Genomic DNA, 18,431 nt, shown 5'->3' with positions numbered 1-18,431 from the left:
GATATTTACATATATAATGACAACTAAGTCCACTTTTACATCTCCGGTGAAAATATCCGGCAGAGAACGGGCTGCTGGAGTTCACTGGATCTGACATTGCTGGATTCTACACTTCACTGCCGTACCCCACTGACTATAATGGGATCCATCGGTGATCCCGCCGCTTTCTGGCATAAATGCCGGCTTTCGGTCGAGCGAATACCGCTGCTTGCAGCAGTTTTTGTCCAGCTGGCAACTGACATTTATGTGGGAACAGCCCGCCGGATCAAATATACCAGACATGTGAAAGTAGCCTAGGGCCTCTTGCACATGAACGTGCCGTGTTTTGTGGTCCGCAAATTGCGGATCTGCAAAACACGGATGGCGCCCGTGTGCCTTACGCAATTTTCAAAATGGACAAGAATAGGACATGATCTATAATTTTTGCGAGGCCACGGAATGGAGCAACGGATGCGAACAGCACTCTGTGTGCTGTTCGCATCCGTTGCTCCATTCCGTGGCCCTGCAAAAATTATAGATCATGTCCTATTGTCCGTTTTGCAAATTGCGGAAGGCAAACAGGCGGCATCCGTGTTTTTGTGGCCCCATTGTAGTGAATGGGTCCGCACCCGAGCCGCAGGTTGGATTCGGAACCAAACCACGCTCCTGTGCAAAGGACAAAAAAGTCGTTGGCATAGACTAGACTTTATATTACCTAAACCTGTTTTTCTACTCCAAGAATTGTTACTCCTCATCGATTCTAGTCTACTTTCTTTATATTTTCTAACTATCGTCCTAATTTGTAAATCTATTGTGCCTTTATGTATAACATTCTGTATTTCATTTCTTTCCATAGACCTGCCAGGTTTGCCAGATGATGCTCCCTAATAAGTGTAGTTATGGGGCTCACCAGCGCATTCACACCCATAAATCTCCATACTGCTGCCCAGAATGCGGCGTCCTGTGCAGATCCGCATATTTCCAGACCCATGTTAAGGAGAACTGCCTGCACTACACTCGTAAAGTGGCGTTCCGGTAATGGCTAACTTCAATTTTCTGTGTTCAAAAAGAACGTATACACCTTAACATCATAGTGAATCTGGATCAGGCTTTATTGACTGCTGAAAGGGCCTGATACATGGGGTAGTAATGTATAAAAAGTTCTGGATTTGAAGAGGACCTGTTCCCACTCCTGACACTAGTGTATACGTAACTACTTTCATTCCCAATGTAATAACCATTCTGCAGCATCTATTCTTATTGCTCCATGATGTACCATTCCTTTATTACTCCTGCTAGAAGTTATGAATGAATTGCTAGCAGTTTGCAGTGAGGGTCCAGATTGGTGTTGCCAGTGTGGGGTGTGTCCCTGCAAAGTCTGACACTATCCAATCAGTGCTGCCAGTGGCACCCCCCCCCAACTGCTAGCACCCAACTGCTAGCAATCCATGCATAACTTCTAACAGGAATAATGAAAGAATGGCACATCATAGAGCCATAAGAATAGACGCTCCAGAATATTACATGGGAAATGCAAGTAGTTACCAAAGCAGACGACATGTCAGGAGAGGGGAAAGGTGCTCTTCAACAAGAGTTGTCAAGAAGCCAACTAAAATGTGAACCATGGAAAAAGAGATGCAGCGTTTGATCTAGCTGACACCATTATGTTTTCCCATTTTATGTCTAAGGGTACTTTCCCACTCGCGTTTGGTGCGGATCCGTCATGTATCTGCACAGACGGATCCGTTCAGATAATACAACCGCATGCATCCGTTCAGAACGGATCCGTTTGTATTATCTTTAACATAGCCAAAACGGATCCGTCTTGAACACCATTGAACGTTAATGGAGGACGGATCCATTTTCTATTGTGCCATAGAAAACAGATCTTTCCGCATTGACTTACATGCTGTGTCAGAACGGATCAGTTTGCCTCCGCATCGTCAGGCGGACACCAAAACGCTGAAAGCATCATTTTGGTGTTCGCTTTCAGAGCGGAATGGAGGTGGAACGGAGGCAAACTGATGCATTCTGAGCGGATCCGCATCCATTCAGAATGCATTAAGGACAAAACTGATCGGTTTTGGACCGCTTGTGAGGGCCCTGAACGGATCTCACAAACGGAAAGCCAAAACGCCAGTGTGAAAGTAGCCTAACCCTTGATGAGTCCAAGAAAAGTACTGTGCTGCTGGGTAGAGGTACAAACATGAGTATACTGTCAGCTTGGGTACCATTTGTAATAACCAATCACACAGATGAAGTTCTAAACCAGGGGTGCACAGTTAGCTCTCCTTCCCTAAATGCAGGTGCGGGGGAAGGGCACAGTTTGCATTTTGTCATATTCCATTATGCCATTTACAACCCTGTACTTTCTCATCTACTGCCTCAGGCACGGATAAAATGGCCGTTCACTTCTATATATTGCTCCATTTTGCTTATATACGTGAGATGCATAAACCAATGTAAAACAGATTTAGCGATATATAAATGTGTGTGTGTTTTGAGAGTAATTTCTGGATAGCTACCGGTAATTAACCCAATTAAAAAACATGATTCTCCCTCCTGAGTACAATTATAGACCATTATGGCGCTTTTTTCTGCGAGTAAGAAACAAAATCAAGTTGCAAGTAGCAGTTACACACGAGGTCTGCTAACCTGTTTTGTAAGCCACTTCCACGGGGCATAACAGGAGCTCAGCCATAGATGGAAAGTCCTGTCTACTCAATACCAGGCAGCTGCTTCACTCAGTGTCTCCCCAGAAAACGGGTGTGTTGCCCTCATTAAAGGGGTTGTCTCACTTCAGTAAGTGGCATTTATCCTGTAGAGAAAGTTAATACAAGGCACTTACTACCGTATTGTGATTGTCCATATTGCTTCCTTTGCTGGCTGGATTCATTTGTCCATAACATTATAGACTGCTCGTTTCCATGGTTATGACCACCCTGCAATCCAGCAGAGGTGGATGTGCTTGCACACCATTGGAAAAAGAACAGGCCTATGCACACTCCTGTGGTCCCGGCGCTTTTTCCTATAGTATGCAAGTGCGGCCACCGCTGCTGGATTGCAGAGTGGTGGTAACCATGGATACGAGCAGTGTATGATGTGAGGGGAAAAATGAATCCAGCCAGCCAAAGGAAGTAATATGGACAATCACAATACATTAGTAAGCGGCTTGTATTAACTTTCTCTACGTGATAAATGCCATTTGCTGAAGTGAGACAACCCCTTTAAGGGCTCTTTCACACTTGCGTTCTTTTCTTCCGGCATAGAGTTCCGTCGTCGGGGCTCTATGCCGGAAGAATCCTGATCAGTTTTATCCTAATGCATTCTGAATGGAGAGAAATCCGTTTAGGATGCATCAGGATGTCTTCAGTTCCAGAACGGAACATTTTTTGGCTGGAGAAAATACCGCAGCATGCTGCGCTTTTTGCTCCGGCCAAAAATCCTGAACACTTGCCGCAAGGCCGGATCCGGAATTAATGCCCATTGAAAGGCATTGATCCGGATCCGGCCTTAAGCTAAACGTCGTTTCGGCGTTTAGCTTTTTCTGAATGGTTACCATGGCTGCCAAGACGCTAAAGTCCTGGTTGCCATGGTAAAGTGTAGTGGGGAGCGGGGGAGCAGTATACTTACCGTCCGTGCGGCTCCCGGGGCGCTCCAGAGTGACGTCAGGGCGCCCCACGCGCATGGATGACGTGTCGCATGGATCACGTCATCCATGCGCATGGGGCGCTCTGACGTCATTCTGGAGCGCCCCGGGAGCCGCACGGACTGTAAGTATACTGCTCCCCCGCTCCCCACTACTACTATGGCAACCAGGACTTTAATAGCGTCCTGGCTGCCATAGTAACACTGAACGCATTTTGAAGACGGTTCCGTCTTCAAATGCTTTCAGTTCACTTGCATTTTTCCGGATCCGGCGTGTAATTCCGGCAAATGGAGTGCACGCCGGATCCGGACAACGCAAGTGTGAAAGGGCCCTTAGAGAAACAAAATAACAGTCTTACAGGTGTGATACACTTTAATGGCTACCAAAAATAGAAGCAATGATGTTACATAGCATACAGAGCTGTGATCTGTGACTACCGGTTAGAAGTACTTCTTGGCCATCATTGCTTTAGGCTGCAGCAGACTGAACCAGTCATGAGATGGGGGGGGGGGGGTCTCTGACTACCTTAGGCCGAATGCACACGGCCGTGTTCTGCGGCCGAGAGCGGTCCGTGGTATGCCGGGCTGGATTCCTGTTCAGAGCAGGAGCGCACACTGTCATTGGTTGCTATGACGCCGTGCGCTTCATGCCACCGCTGCTGTATAGTAATACACTCGTATAGATCATACGAGTGTATTACTATAGTGCAGCAGCTGCATGAAGCGCACGGCGTCATAGCAACCAATGACAGTGTGCGCTCCTGCTCTGAACAGGAATCCAGCCCGGCATACCACGGACCGCTCTCGGCCGTGTGCATTCGGCCTTAGTCCCGGCACTGTCTACAATCTGCAGTCACAGATTACAGCTCTGCTCTAATAAATCTGAGCTAAAAAAAGCAGCGAAGGCGCAAGATCTGAGGGAAATTAATGACAGGTAATTATTCCCTGGGGTTACTGACTTGCATGGCATTTTTGAGTTTCTTACTAAAGGGTCTATTTAAATGGCTACACTTTTAACTTAATTGTATAATTGTCATTGTAGCCTGGTTAGTTGCCATATTCATCATCTCCTTTTTCTACTATTCTGCCAGGTGCATTCACTGCGGGGTGGTGTTTATGTCTCTGGGTCTGCTGAAAGTACATATCCAGGACAAACATTGTGAGGTGTTCCACAAGTGCTCCTTCTGCCCCATGGCCTTCAAGAGCACAGAAAGTACGGCTGCCCATATCACTGCCCAGCATCCCACCGCAAGCCACAAGAATGCACAGTAAGTGGCCTTCACAGCCCTCGATTCCATTAAGATATTTTCTACTCCAGCCAACATAATGGTGGTGTTTTTACTGAATATACATAATTATTCTGGTGGTTTGATATATATATATATATATATATATATATATATATATATATATATATATATATATATATATATATTTTTTTTTCTTAATTTTTAATTTTATAGGCGTGTACCTTCCCTTCCTTTCCTGCACTCGCCAGTGTATACGTCACCACTGCAGCCAAACAATATGTCACTGGCTGCCGCTGAGGAAGGTGACAGAGTAGCAGCACAGAAAGGGAACTTTTTCATTATTTTACCAGCCCCCCCCCCCCCCCCCCATCGCTTTGTTAAAAAAAATTAAAAAATTGAGAAACCCATGTAATTTTTTTTTAATAATAGTAAGGGTTACTGCAAGTTAGTATCATATCTTGTATTTATGGGTATAGTATGATTTTGTAGTATGTAGGCAAAACCAGTATTTGTGAGATTAAGATCGAGAACCAGATTTACTACTCAAGAAATAGAACTTTTTTTTCAGTTTGTTCCCATATTCTCTGCACTGCAGGATTATCTATAAGTGTTCGTGTGAGACGGTCTTCAATAAGAAGAGACTTTTGCACCAGCATTTCTACCAGAATACAAACAGTCTGCTCGTCAGTGTCTTCAAGTGTCCAGAGTGTCAGCTGGCATACATGCAGAAGCAGTTACTGGTGCAGCATCTTAAGGTAAGTTCTGAGGTTGAGTAGCGAATCTCATCAGATATGAGATGAAGAATAGCAGTGCATGCAGCGCCATTCTTCCCATCAAATCGATGGAACCAGACCACATTATATATTAGTGAGCTCCATCATGCCCTGGTGGTATCCATCGTACTGCCGACCCGGCCGGAATAATCCGACTTGTGGTTTTGCAGTGGAAACTGAGACTGGCGCTAGGATTCCACCGCCATGGAATCTGCCCATGGATTAGCCTCATTAAATGGGACTAATCCACGTGTGGCTACCCGCCACAGTTTCCATGTGGAAACCACAGCAAGAATTGATATGTCAATTCTCTTTATTTTTCACAGCGCATAGTAAAAAAAGAAAAAGTGGCACAATTTACCATTCGAAACAATTGGAAGTGTATTGTAAACTTTTATGATGTGGATGTCACAGTGGAAACCAGGCCAAAATCTGTAATTAAAAGCCCCGTGTGAACATGCCCCAAGTAGTATCACAGCTTGTGATGATAATTACAGGTTTACAAGATTGTTCCAACTGCACAACCTCTGTCCATGTGGCCTAAAAGAGCATATAGTGAGGGTTTGAGACCCCCCCCATCCCTGTTAGCCAGAGCAGAGGGAGAGAAGAATCAGCTCACGATGTGGCGGACTCCACGTGACCAAGCTCTATTGGTAGACTGTTTATTTGAACGCCTTCCTCGTGATTCTAGATTGCAGGTTAGATGCGTGGCTGTATGGTATTCAGCAGTTGGATCCGTGCCAGTCAGCGGATCGAGAGGACAGAGTGGATTATGAGATGGAACAACCCCTTTAAATGCTGCGTAATACTAGAACTTCTGCCTGTATTTTAAAATGCAGATTTTCTTTCTGTCTTTATAGTGATGAGTCTCAGTGGCAAAATAAAGACATCAGCCAAGGAGATTTCTTAGAGTAGTATAAGAAAGTTTATATGCAGGAATACAGGCGTATCTTGCGTCAGATTCTTTATGAAAATGTATGCCATGCTCCAATGAGTGCCTTGTTACAGAGCTATATTCTGCTAGAAACCATGGGGAGGAATCATCATGAGGGTAATAGCTGAAGTCACTTTTGCATCTGTGTTGGAGTACGTTGCACCTAATGCCGCACATTGTTTAATAAATGTGATGCATCTTTAAAGGGGTTTTCCTAGATGATCCTCAGGATAGGTCATCAGTATCTGATCGGTGGGGGTCTGACACCCGGTACCCCCGCCGATCAGCAGTTTGAGACGGCATAGAGCTCGCAGTAGCGCCACGGCCTTCTCGCATCTTTCCCTAGGGCAGTGATGACACGTTCATCGGTCACTTGGCCTAGGCGCAGCTCAGCCCCATAGAAGTGAATGGGGCTGAGCTGTAATACCGAGCACAGCCGCTATACTGTGCTTGATGAGCGTGGAGATGGCCTATGCCTGAGGATAGGTCATCAGAATTCAAATCTCGGAAAACCCTTTTAAACTTAACTTTATTGTCTAGAAATGCTGTGATAATAGTACTGGATGAAACTAATGAAAATGGCTAACCACTTACACTTGCCCAACCACTTTTCAAAATAGGAATCAGTGATGTGCAAAATGTTGCACAAGTAACCCAAAATGTCGTAAAGCCCGATTTAGCGATTTTGTTGATGCCAGAATTGTGGTGTTCAGGGTGTGATAAATGCTACAAGTAAATAACCTTTTAGCACATTGCCGTCCAGAGCACTTTCTCTGAAAGCCTTGGGTTACACAGAATAGGAAGAGCGCTGGAGATTTGTGCACAGCCGCTTTGAGCCCCTTACAGCCTTACTGCATGTAATACATACATTTTTGGTGTCAATCAATCTATTCTTACAGACTGCCATGTGACGATGTGCTACAAAGCAGTTTTCCCGCATTGCACTGATTTTTAGACAGGGTCGACTTCATCCATCTTCCTTACCATGTATCTGCTCTAAAGCAGAGTCCGAAGAGGGAATCACACAGACTATTACTTGTAGAGAGGGAGGGAGGTGAACTCATGGCAGAATCTGCCGGCCGAGCGGGACGAGATCACACAGAGGTAGTATTATTGTGTCCGCGCCAGGGAGAGGAAATTGCAAGCATGGTGTCGCAGAGATTAGCACTACGGGGTCCTGGTTTCTAGTCTGCCCAAGGCAACATCTGCATGGAGTTTGTATGTTCTCCCTGTGTTTCTGTTGGTTTCCTCCCACACTCCAAAAACCTAGTGGTAGGTTAATTCTGCATTTAGATTGTGAGACCCTATTGGGACAGTTGTACCATCACAAGCCAAACAATGGAACTGAGAGAAGACTGGCACAACATGGTTATATGCATAGATGCTCCAGAAATCACTAAAACAGAAATGTCTGGTAAGTTGACAGGTCCTCCTTAAAGGCGATTCTGGGAATACATGAGTTCTAACTGCTGCTGGCAGCCCTCCTCTCCTACTGAAGGGATCATACTTGCCTGCTCTCCACTGGTCCATTTCTCCATGCCGACTCCTTCTTTCCTCCCGAGGTTTGTTTTCTTCCTCCCCGGCATGGGCATTGTCATCTGATCCTCTTCAGTCAACCACTGGTGACGTGTCTCTGAAGCCAGCGGTTGGCTGAAGAGGACCAGGTGACCATACCCATTCCAAGGAGGAAGAAAACAAAGCCCGGGAGAAAAGATGGAGACCGAGGAGCCAGCGTGGAGGACTGGGCCAGTGGGGAGCAGGTAAGTATGATCCTTTCGGCAGGGGAGCCAGGCTGACAGCACCTGCTATAAATTATGGTGGTCCTCTATTAAAGGGGTTGTCTCGCTTCAGCAAATGGCATTTATCATGAAGATAAAGTTAATACAAGGCACTTACTAATGTATTGTTATTATCCATATTGCTTCCTTTGCTGGCTTGATTAATTTTTCCATCACATTATGCACTGCTCGTTTCCATGGTTACGACCACCCTGAAATCCAGTGGCAGTGCTTGCAAACTATAGGAAAAAGTGCAGACCTCTCTGGTGGTCAGGACCGTGGGAGTGCACATAGGCTGGTGCTCTTTCCTTATAGTGTAGAAGCACGGCCACCGCAGCTGGATTGCAGGGTGGTTGTAACCATGGAAACAATATGTCTATAATGTGATGGAAAAATAAATCCAGCCAGTAAAAGAGGCAATATGGGTAATAACAATACATTAGTAAGTGCCTTGTATTCACTTTCTCTACATGATAAATGCTATTTGCTGAAGTGAGACAACCCCTTTTAAAGAGGACCTTTCACCGATTATTACACTGTGAACAAAGTATACATACATGGAGAGCAGCGCCCGGGGATCTCACTGCACTTACTATTATCCCCGGGGGCCGCTCCGTTCTCCTGCTATGCCCTCCGGTATCTCCCTTCCCTAAGTTATAGTAGGCAGAGATTTCAGTCACTAAGTTATGGTAGGCGGAGTCTGCCCTTGTTTTGCTCTAGCTCTGGCCAATCGCAGCGCAGAGCTCACAGCCTGGGAGGTTATTTTCTCCCAGGCTGTGAGCTCTGCAATGCGATTGGCCAGCGCTACAGAAGAACAAGGGCAGACTCCGCCTACCATAACTTTGTGACCGGAGATACCGTAGTGCATAGCAGGAGAATGGAGCGGCGCCCGGGGATAATAGTAAGTGCAGTGAGATCCCCGGGCGCCGCTCTACATGTCTGTATACTTTGTTCACAGTGTAATAATCAGTGAAAGGTCCTCTTTAAGGCCAAAATTTTAGAAGACTGTCTTAATAAACCCCTGTGCTGGCGGTGGAGCTGCTGAAGTTATGAAGAGGCGTCGGCCTCTACATATCTTCGGTGTATCCACCGCCTGTCTAAATCTACGCCAGCTTCCTAGCTGCCTTAAATGTAGACCATTTTCTCAGCCTAAAACAGGCGTAGAAAACCTCCCTACGCCACCCCCCCTTTTTTAGACCTGGCGTGAACGGGAAAAAGTCGCAGATTGAGGCACAAATAACCACTTTAGGGACTAACCTGAGCACCATAAACAGAGGGGACTCCTCCAGTTCCCCAGATTGCATTGCAGAGCAGGGCCACAAAGATCAGAAAGAAGAGGATGATGGTGCCCTAGTTCCAGGAAGTACTCCCATACGGGTTTTGCTGGGAGTATTTCTTTAAAGTGTTTCTCCTGGTAGACATTTACATATATCACTGTGATATGCCATAATGATTGATGAGGAGCCCATTGCTGGTACTGATAACCTTAGAACTGATCAAAAAAAAGGATAGCCTATCTTATGATGTAAAAAACCTTTAGAGGGAAAAGTGATGGAGCGTTAAAGTCAGTGGCAAACTGCATGTAATATGATGGCTGTGAATTTCATCCTCTCCGCTGTAAAAGATGAGATCCGCAACAAGAATTGACATGCTGCAGACTTTAAATCTGTACCACAAGTCAATTTATGCTGCAATCTCATCCACTTTGCTGGTTCTGTACAACGCTTCAGATTTGCCGCACAGAAATCTGCAGAGGCAAATCCACGGCATTTCAGTCACGTGGATGCATCCTAACGGTGAACTCCCAGCGACCTTAGGCCTCTTGCTCACGACTGTATGGCTTTTTCAGTATTTTGCGGTCCGCAAAAAATACGGATGACGTCCGTGTCCATTCCGTTTTTTTGCGGAACGGAACAGCTGGCCCCTGATAGAACAGTACTATCCTTGTCCATTATGCAGACAATAAGGCCCCATTCACACGTCCGCAATTTCGTTCCGCATTTTGTGGAACGGAATTGCGTACCCATTCATTTCTATGGAGCTGCACGATGTGCGGCCCGGCTACGGAAATGCGGACCCGCACTTCCGGGTCCGCATTTCCGTTCCCGAAAAAAATAGAACATGTCCTATTCTTGTCCGCAATTGCGGACAAGAACAGGCATATTCTATTAGTGCCGGCGATGTGCGGTCTGCAAAATGCGGAACACACATTGCCGGTGTCCGTGTTTTTCCTTCTGGAATTAACCTACCACTAGGTTTTTCCTTTTTTGGTGATCCATTGAAATGAATGGTTCCGTATACAGTCCATATACGGAACGCAAAAAACGGAACGGAAACTGAAGAAAAAAACCTTTGTGTGCAAGAGGCCTTAGGGAAATGTATTCTTCCGTCTGCCATTCTTTACTGAAAATGGGAATGGAGGTGAGAAAGGAAGTTTGGCAGTGATGACCTTGGGATTGATCCACATTGATGGATGGGACGATGGCTTTTCCAAATGGCAGTGTCAGCACAATCTTAATGTGGCATGCTAATGAAGCTATCCTAGAGAATTCATAAAGTTATTTTTACTGGATGCATCGAAATAATGAATATTTCATAAACTGGCTTTTTTTTTTTTTGTTTTTTTTCTCTTGTGGTGTAGGGTGTCCATGGCCTTCCTAAAAACCAAGAAGGTTCCTCAAACACTCAGAAAAAGTCAGATACCACTTCAGAAAAAAATGATGACTCCACTGCAGCATCAAAATCATCTGCCAGAGGCGAGGGCACTTCCTCTACCAACAAAAGAGACAGCGAGTCTTCACAGTCACATCACAAGCAGAAACTATCTGGCTACACATGTGGAGAGTGCTCCGAGTGGATCCTGGACAGGGAGACATATGTCTTCCACATGAAGAAAAGTCATGGCAGGGTAAGTTTATAGGAAGTTGTTCTGCATACTCCTAACTAACTGTAGTCTATCCTTTCATTAAAGAAAAGGCCTAACTTTTTTTTTTTTTTACCCACCTTCAGTCATTGTGTAGTATGGCTGAGGGGCTGGGATTACTCACCATTATTTACCGGTGCTTTGGCACTGTATCCTCAGTTCCCATATTTCAGTCCGTCCGCATTGTAAGTGTGCACCGCAGCAGAGCTGACAGCTGTAGAACGCCGTCTTTCACAGCTTCTGTAAAAACACAGTACCCGCACAATGAGGGAGCCTGGAAGAAAGGTATATAGATATTTAACCCCCTAATGCAAAATCACATAAACACGTTATTTGCATTTAAAGAGATGTATGGAGCGGGCTCATAAACTGAGCCTGCTCCATACTTTGTTGGTGCTGGCTGTATAATATAGCAGACACCTGCCTGCAGTGACCAGGATTGGAGATGACCTCAGTCCAAGTAATTTAACCCCTCAGAGGCATCTGAAGTGTTAGAGGGAGGGGCTACATTTGTCTTTCCATCGGAGCCCCCACAGTGACATTGCGGGCCTCTGATCAGTTGCTGTGCAGCCTGCGGCCTTGTGAAGGCTCCAAGGCCTGGAATAGCAGACTGCTTTTTAAAGGGAAACTAAACCCTGAAAAAGCACAAATGCATTTAATCCATTTTTGGCTACAGAACGGCTTGGTGAATGTGCCTGACGTCACCGCACAGACTGAACAGGAGGTTCAGGAGAGGGGCAGGGCTTATAGAGGTGCGGGGCTGGATAGAGGATGACTTGTAACTGGAATACCTCTTCAAGTTTTATTATACCCATTGGGTGTGGTCCACTATGACAGTGGTGGTCCTCAGACCAGAAAGATTGTGTTCCCCTACTTTTAAATACATTTTTTTAATAGGTTAGTTTGAAATGTAGCCTATTTTTTACAGAAAATGCCTGCAGGTAAATCCACACTGTGTTTTGCAGGAAAGAGCAGAGTGTTAAAAGAAACAAACAAAAGCACTGTACTCTCCCCTGGGGCATCTATGGCTCCATCTCCTGGTCCCCTGCCAATCTCTGCACAACCCAGCCTCCTGCAGTGTCTCCTGTGACTGCTGGGGTGTTTTTTTATTTTTTTAAACTTTGCAGAAATGTATTTTGTTCTTATTTTGCCCAGGACTTGCGTATTTTGCTGCAGAAGCTCAGTGCAGAAATTTTCTGAATCATGTTGTTGCTGCTGCTGTAATTTACTGTAGATTTTTCCACCTGCATGAAAATCCATGCGTGAACAAGATCTTAGGCTACCTGCACACGTTGCGTATTTGTATACAGAAAATCCACATGAAATCTGCACCAAAACTGCATAAAAAAACGCACATAAATCCGCACTGTTTATCATAGTTTTCGATGTAGACTTTGGGGGTCATTTATGACCATATATATGCCACTTTTGTGTCTTGCGTTTAGAATTGTCCCAGGATGCGCCAAAGTTATGTAGAGGCCGGCACTTTTACATAACTTTGGCAATCCAGTGCATAGGCTTATTTAGACCGGCATCTAAAACGCTGGTCTTAATAAATATGCCCCGTTTGAGTTTATGTTGATAACCCTCATTGAAGTCTATGAGGAAAACCACTATATATAAAGGGCGAGAATCACACAAACAAATGACGAGCTGCAGGTTTTAAAAACCGCATGGCAGGTCAATTTCCGTACGTAAAAAATATGCAAAGTATATATGAGATTTGGCAAATATCACTTTGCTGGTACTGAATTACACTGCGGTTTTTCACAAAATTCACTGCTGAAAAAAAGCACATAATCCGCATTGTGTGCAAATACCATTAAAGTTTCTGAACTACTTAAAGGGGTTTTCCCCCCCTCAGGTCAGCTGTTTGAGACTGCAACAGTGCTCGCAGAAGCGCTGCGGCCTTCTCTCAGCCTTCCCTAGGCAAAGTGATGTCATGTTCATCGGTCACATGGCCTAGGTGCAGCTCAGCCCCGTTGAAGTGAATGGGGCTAAGCGTGATACCAAGCACAGCCGCTATACACTACAGCGAAGGCTGTGGCGCTCAGAGGAGTCTTATCAAACAGCTGATCTGAGGGGTCCCAGATGTCATGTGTTCTAATGATAGGTGCAAATTGTAATAAAATAATAATAATGTAAGAAATGCATTTATATAGAGGGAAAACTATTGCCAAAGTCAATTTCAATTTGTCTTTTGGGCTTTGTTGTGAATGATTGGTGATACTAAAGGTTTCTTGTAGCTTTTTCTAGTCGTTTGGGCTAAATAAATGAAATAAGTTCTGATCTTTGTGATAAACTGTAGAGTTGCTGGACCATAGAAGTCCAATGGATATGCGGACAATGGAGAGTGCAGAACCACAACCAAAAGGTAGAAATAGATAGTTTATTTCAAGACAACGCGTTTCGGGGTACATGACCCCTTTATCAAGTCTGAAGACCAGCGGGAGTATCACAGGCCCGGCCGTCGCTCACCAGCACGTGGGGAGCTTGGATCGCTGTGAGCGACGGCCGGGCCTGTTATACTCTCGCTTGTCTTCAGACTTGATAAAGGGGTCATGTACCCCGAAACGCGTTGTCTTGGAATAAACTGAATCTATTTCTACCTTTTGGTTGTGGTTCTGCACTCTCCATTGTCCGCATATCCATTGGACTTCTATGGTCCAGCAACTTTACAGTTCCTACATCCACCCGATTGGCGGTTTGGCCCGACCTAAGGGTGATTGGACAAGTCCGACTGCACCAACTAACCCTTATTTTTTCTCAGCCCTCACTGTGGTTGCACCCAACTTGGTGCAACCCCAACAGATGAGCAAATTACCTCCCCCTAAGTGAGGAAAAACAGTACCTTACATATTCACTCTATGAACGCCTTTCTCTCCTTGTTGCCAATAAATGCTTTGTGATGAACGACAGAAATAATGTTTCTCTTTGTTAATTCCCCATGCACTGAATAGCAAGAAATTTTGGGGGTCATTTATTAAGACTGGCGTTTTAGATGCAAGTCTTAATAACCCCTATAGCTGGTGGTCTAAATTTACAACAGCTTCTTAGCTGTCTTACATTTATACCATTTTCTACGCCTAAAACGGGCATAGAAATGATGAATGAGACGGGCCTGCCGGCCCACTCCCGCTCACTTTTTTAGACCTGGCGTGAGCGGGGAAAAGTTGCAGATTGCAACGCAAATAACCTTTTCCCCGCAATCTGTGCCAGAAATATACCTAATATAGGAGTATTTCTGGCTAGTAAATGACCCCCTTTGTTTGAGTAGAATTACATTTTCAGATTACTTGATTCACCCTGATATGTGCTTTTCTATAGAGCATGAAGCGGTACCCATGCCGGCAATGTGAGCGTTCCTTTAACTCTACAACCAGCTTACGACGACATGCTAGAAACAACCACGATACAAAAAAGGAGTACGCCTGTTGGTAAGGTTGTAAATTACATTTCCATAATGGTGGCAGATAGCCTTTTAAACAGAAATCACTCATCCAATGGTTTGTGTTAACGATTTATTTGTTAAAGTAGTTGACTGCTTTGTACCTGAATTTCAGTAAAGCAATGGACACTGGTACCTGTTACACCACGGCTCCGGGATGGGGGAGACTCTGTGCAGGCTAAGATAGTATAATTATTTATCAGATACTTATTCCGTTGCATGCTAATGTAAGGCATTAAGCAAATTTCAGTACAAAGCAGCCAAACCTTTTATAAATTAATTCACACATGGTGGATATGCTGTGGATTTATTATCTCGATTTGTAGGCAGAAAATCCACAGCGTATTACAGCAACAAAATGCTGCGGAATAAATGAGCATGGAAATTGTTATAGTCATTGATCTCTGGCTTTAAAGGGGTTTTGTCATCAGACATTGGTGGCATGTTATTAGGATATGCCACCAATGTCAGATAAGTTCAGCTCCCACCATTGGAACCTGTACCTACTTCTAGATTGGGGCCCCCATAGTGAACTAGAGCACTTGCGCGGTTCGCTACGGAAGCCTCGTTCTAGAGGTAGGTGCTGGTTCCGAGGTGGGACCTGCACTTGCAGAAAAATGCATCCTCTTCTCCCCTGGCTACTGTTTTTAATCATAGCTGAATACAGAAGATATGTTTTATGGAAGTGCTGGCGAAGTGGATGTGTTTTTCTGCAAGTTCTCTAGAAAAATGTTCCCGGTCCAGGATTGTCTCCATGCACTCAGGTTTCCAGTTTGAGGACAAACAGACTGAGGTGAGCTGACAATCTGTTTCTTTTGGGACTCGCACTTATCTGATATTGGTGCCATATCCTAGCGATATGCCACCAATGACTCAAATGAGACAACCCCTATAATTGATCTTTCAGTCCATACGTCGTTATGCCTCTATTGAGAGAAGGAGAATTGGAATATGCAGTGATCCCTCAAGATACAATGGCCTCAGGATACAATATTTTCAACTTATAATGGTCCATCCTGGGCCACCATAAGTTAAAACTAGACTCAAAATGGCTATTTCACTGATAAAACACCTGTATTGATTGTCTAGTATCTCCTCTGTGGTACGTAATGTTCTGTGCTGCCCCTGTCTGTGCCAGGATAAGGTGCCCCTTTGGAGACCAGTTGAGCGGTGACTCTATTTTATTTTTCTGGTACGTGTATGTACTATGCAAGACCCTGAAGAAGCTCCTGCCCATCTATTGCTGTCTGTTTTACATGATGACTTTCTTTATCTTGGTCATCTGCTTATTTTTCTTATAACTTCGCATTCCTAATCTTGGGATGACAATTTTGGGCTTTGGAACCAATTACTTCTGTACAGCCCAGGTACCAGTAGATGTCGCCTGTTGAACTATGGGTCCATAGGGTACAGAGTATTATCTAAACTTGCATTTGGGGAGACAGGAGTGGAAAAATATCACTAGTTTGTGGGTTCTACTAATTAGGAATAGTGCCATCTGTTTTGCTCTCGGCTCTGTTTGCTACCCCCTCTCAAGAAGCAGAAAGTGGTGACACACATGCTGACTTCAGCAGTCTGTCACTTATGTGGATTTATATAGCAGTTTTTAAGAACATCTTAGTCTACTTTCACACTGGCGTTTTGGCTTTCAGTTTGCGAGATCCGTTCAGGGCCCTCACAAGCGGTCCAAAACGGATCAGTTTTGCCCTAATGCATTCTGAATGGATGCGGATCCGCTCAGAATGCATCAGTTTGCCTCCGATCAGTCTCCATTCCGCTCTGGAGATGGACACCAAAACGCTGCCTGCAGTGTTTTGGTGTCTGTCTGACAAAACTGAGCCAAACAGATCCGTCCTGACACACAATGTAAGTCAATGGGGACGGATCACTTTTCTCTAACACAATATGGCACAATAGTAAACAGATCCGTCCTTCATTGACTTTCAATGGTGTTCAAGACGGATCCGTTTCGGCTATGTTACAGATAATACAAACAGTTCCGTTCTGAACGGATGTATGCGGTTGTGTTATCTGAACGGATGCGTTTGTGCAGATCCATGAAGGATCCGCACCAAATGCGAGTGTGAAAGTAGCCTTAAACTGTGCAGTACACTGCCAGGAGGGATTCTGATTACCTTCATCATATGCATGTCCCCCAGCCGTAGGTTGACTGATTTCTGCCTATTATTAGAATAGAATCAGAAGAATCGGTAGCCGAAGGACAGGGGAGCGTACATGTCGTGCATATCATCAGATTCCTTGCTCGCCATGTGTTGCAAAGTTTAAGATGTAAGTTTTCAAAAACTGCTGCATTTCTGATTATTTCTTTTTTAAATCAGTTTACTTTTTATTGAAATAAAGATTATCACATGAACAATAAAAAACAGTTGAAAACAAGTACAAAATAATGCAAAGATAACGGTGTACGCAGACACCATAGTCAAATTTCTGATTATTTCTGACACTTTTTTTCATGAACTAGTGATTGTGAAGTATTACTTTTTGCTAATATTTCAATGTTATAATGTTCAAAGGGTTAAGAAAGCTAAAGAGAAAATTTGGGACTAGAGAAGTGGTTTTGAAATGTGGATTCCTCAGCTGCTTGGAATAAATGACAGATATCATGTCATAATTATGTATATTTCAGCTATTGTGCGGAGAAGCCTACTTTTGCCAAGCCGTCCATGTTGGCCAATCACATCATTTTAATGCACGGCATAAAAAACCCTGAACTTACTCAGCTACCCTCTTCAAAAACAACAAGTTCACCTGCAGACAGTGGAGCTGCAGAGAAGGTACTATTTTTTTTAATTATTATTTATTTATTTTTGAAAATCAAGTTACAAGATAGTTGTTTTAAGGGGATGTTGTTATTGATGGATTATCCTCAGGATTAGTGTTGAGCGAACTCGTGTTTTAAGTTCGGCGTCTAAAGTTCGACTTTAGGTTATCGAAGTATCCCGTTATGGATTCAAAATTCCATTATGGTCCATGGTAGCGGAATCCATAACGGGATTCTTCAATAACCCGAACTTTAGACGCCGAACTTAAAACACAAGTTCGCTCAACACTACTCAGGATAGGTCATCAATATGATATTTCCGGGGGTCCGACTCAGCTCAGCTCTCACTCAGCTGTTTGAAGAGACCAAGGCGCTCTGAGAGCCATAGCCTCTTCCTAGGTCTGTGATGTCACTTTCATCGGTCACATGGCCTAGGCGCAGCTCAGTCCCATTCAAGTGAATGGGGCTGTGCTGCAATGCCAAACATAGCCACTATACAATGGACAGCACTGAGCTTGGTAAGCTATGAGGTTGCTGCAACGCCCTCAGGAGCGCCACATTCTCCTAAAATAGCTAATCAGTGGGGTTACTAGGACTCGGACCCTCGCCAATCAAATATTAGTAACCTATGTTCAGGATAGGTTATCCAACTCCCGGAAAACCCTATTAAAGGGGAGTTACACCCTACATTAAATTGACCAACAACTCAGATTAATTACACCACTCAGATTAATTAAGACATGTGGATGGTGTGATCCACCGCTCTTCTGTGGATGCAGGCTTGCTTAAATTCTTTGGTCTCTTCAGGTAATCCAAATCAGACTCGATGTTGAGATCATGGCTCTGTGGGGGCCATATCATCACTTCCAGGACTTCTTGTTCTTCTTTACGTTAAAGATGGTTCTTAATGACATTG

At 44.5% G+C, this 18,431-nt stretch overlaps 1 protein-coding gene across 2 annotated transcripts in view; it reads left to right on the top strand.

Annotated features, from left to right (window-relative positions):
• The window catches only part of ZNF592 (zinc finger protein 592), a 42,929-nt gene that overhangs the window by 22,305 nt on the left and 2,193 nt on the right, over positions 1-18,431 (top strand). For both annotated transcript variants that reach the window (XM_040413624.1, XM_040413623.1), the window contains exons 4-9: positions 836-1,014; positions 4,719-4,895; positions 5,473-5,632; positions 11,004-11,270; positions 14,613-14,722; positions 17,381-17,528. In XM_040413624.1, coding sequence (XP_040269558.1) covers positions 836-1,014; positions 4,719-4,895; positions 5,473-5,632; positions 11,004-11,270; positions 14,613-14,722; positions 17,381-17,528 — 1,041 coding nt within the window. The remainder of the gene's footprint in view (positions 1-835; positions 1,015-4,718; positions 4,896-5,472; positions 5,633-11,003; positions 11,271-14,612; positions 14,723-17,380; positions 17,529-18,431) is intronic.

Source organism: Bufo bufo, chromosome 1 (assembly GCF_905171765.1).
Source record: "Bufo bufo chromosome 1, aBufBuf1.1, whole genome shotgun sequence".
Lineage (NCBI taxonomy): Eukaryota > Metazoa > Chordata > Amphibia > Anura > Bufonidae > Bufo > Bufo bufo.
Note: the sequence above shows the minus strand (reverse complement) of the source record. Positions and strands in the feature narration are given on the sequence as shown.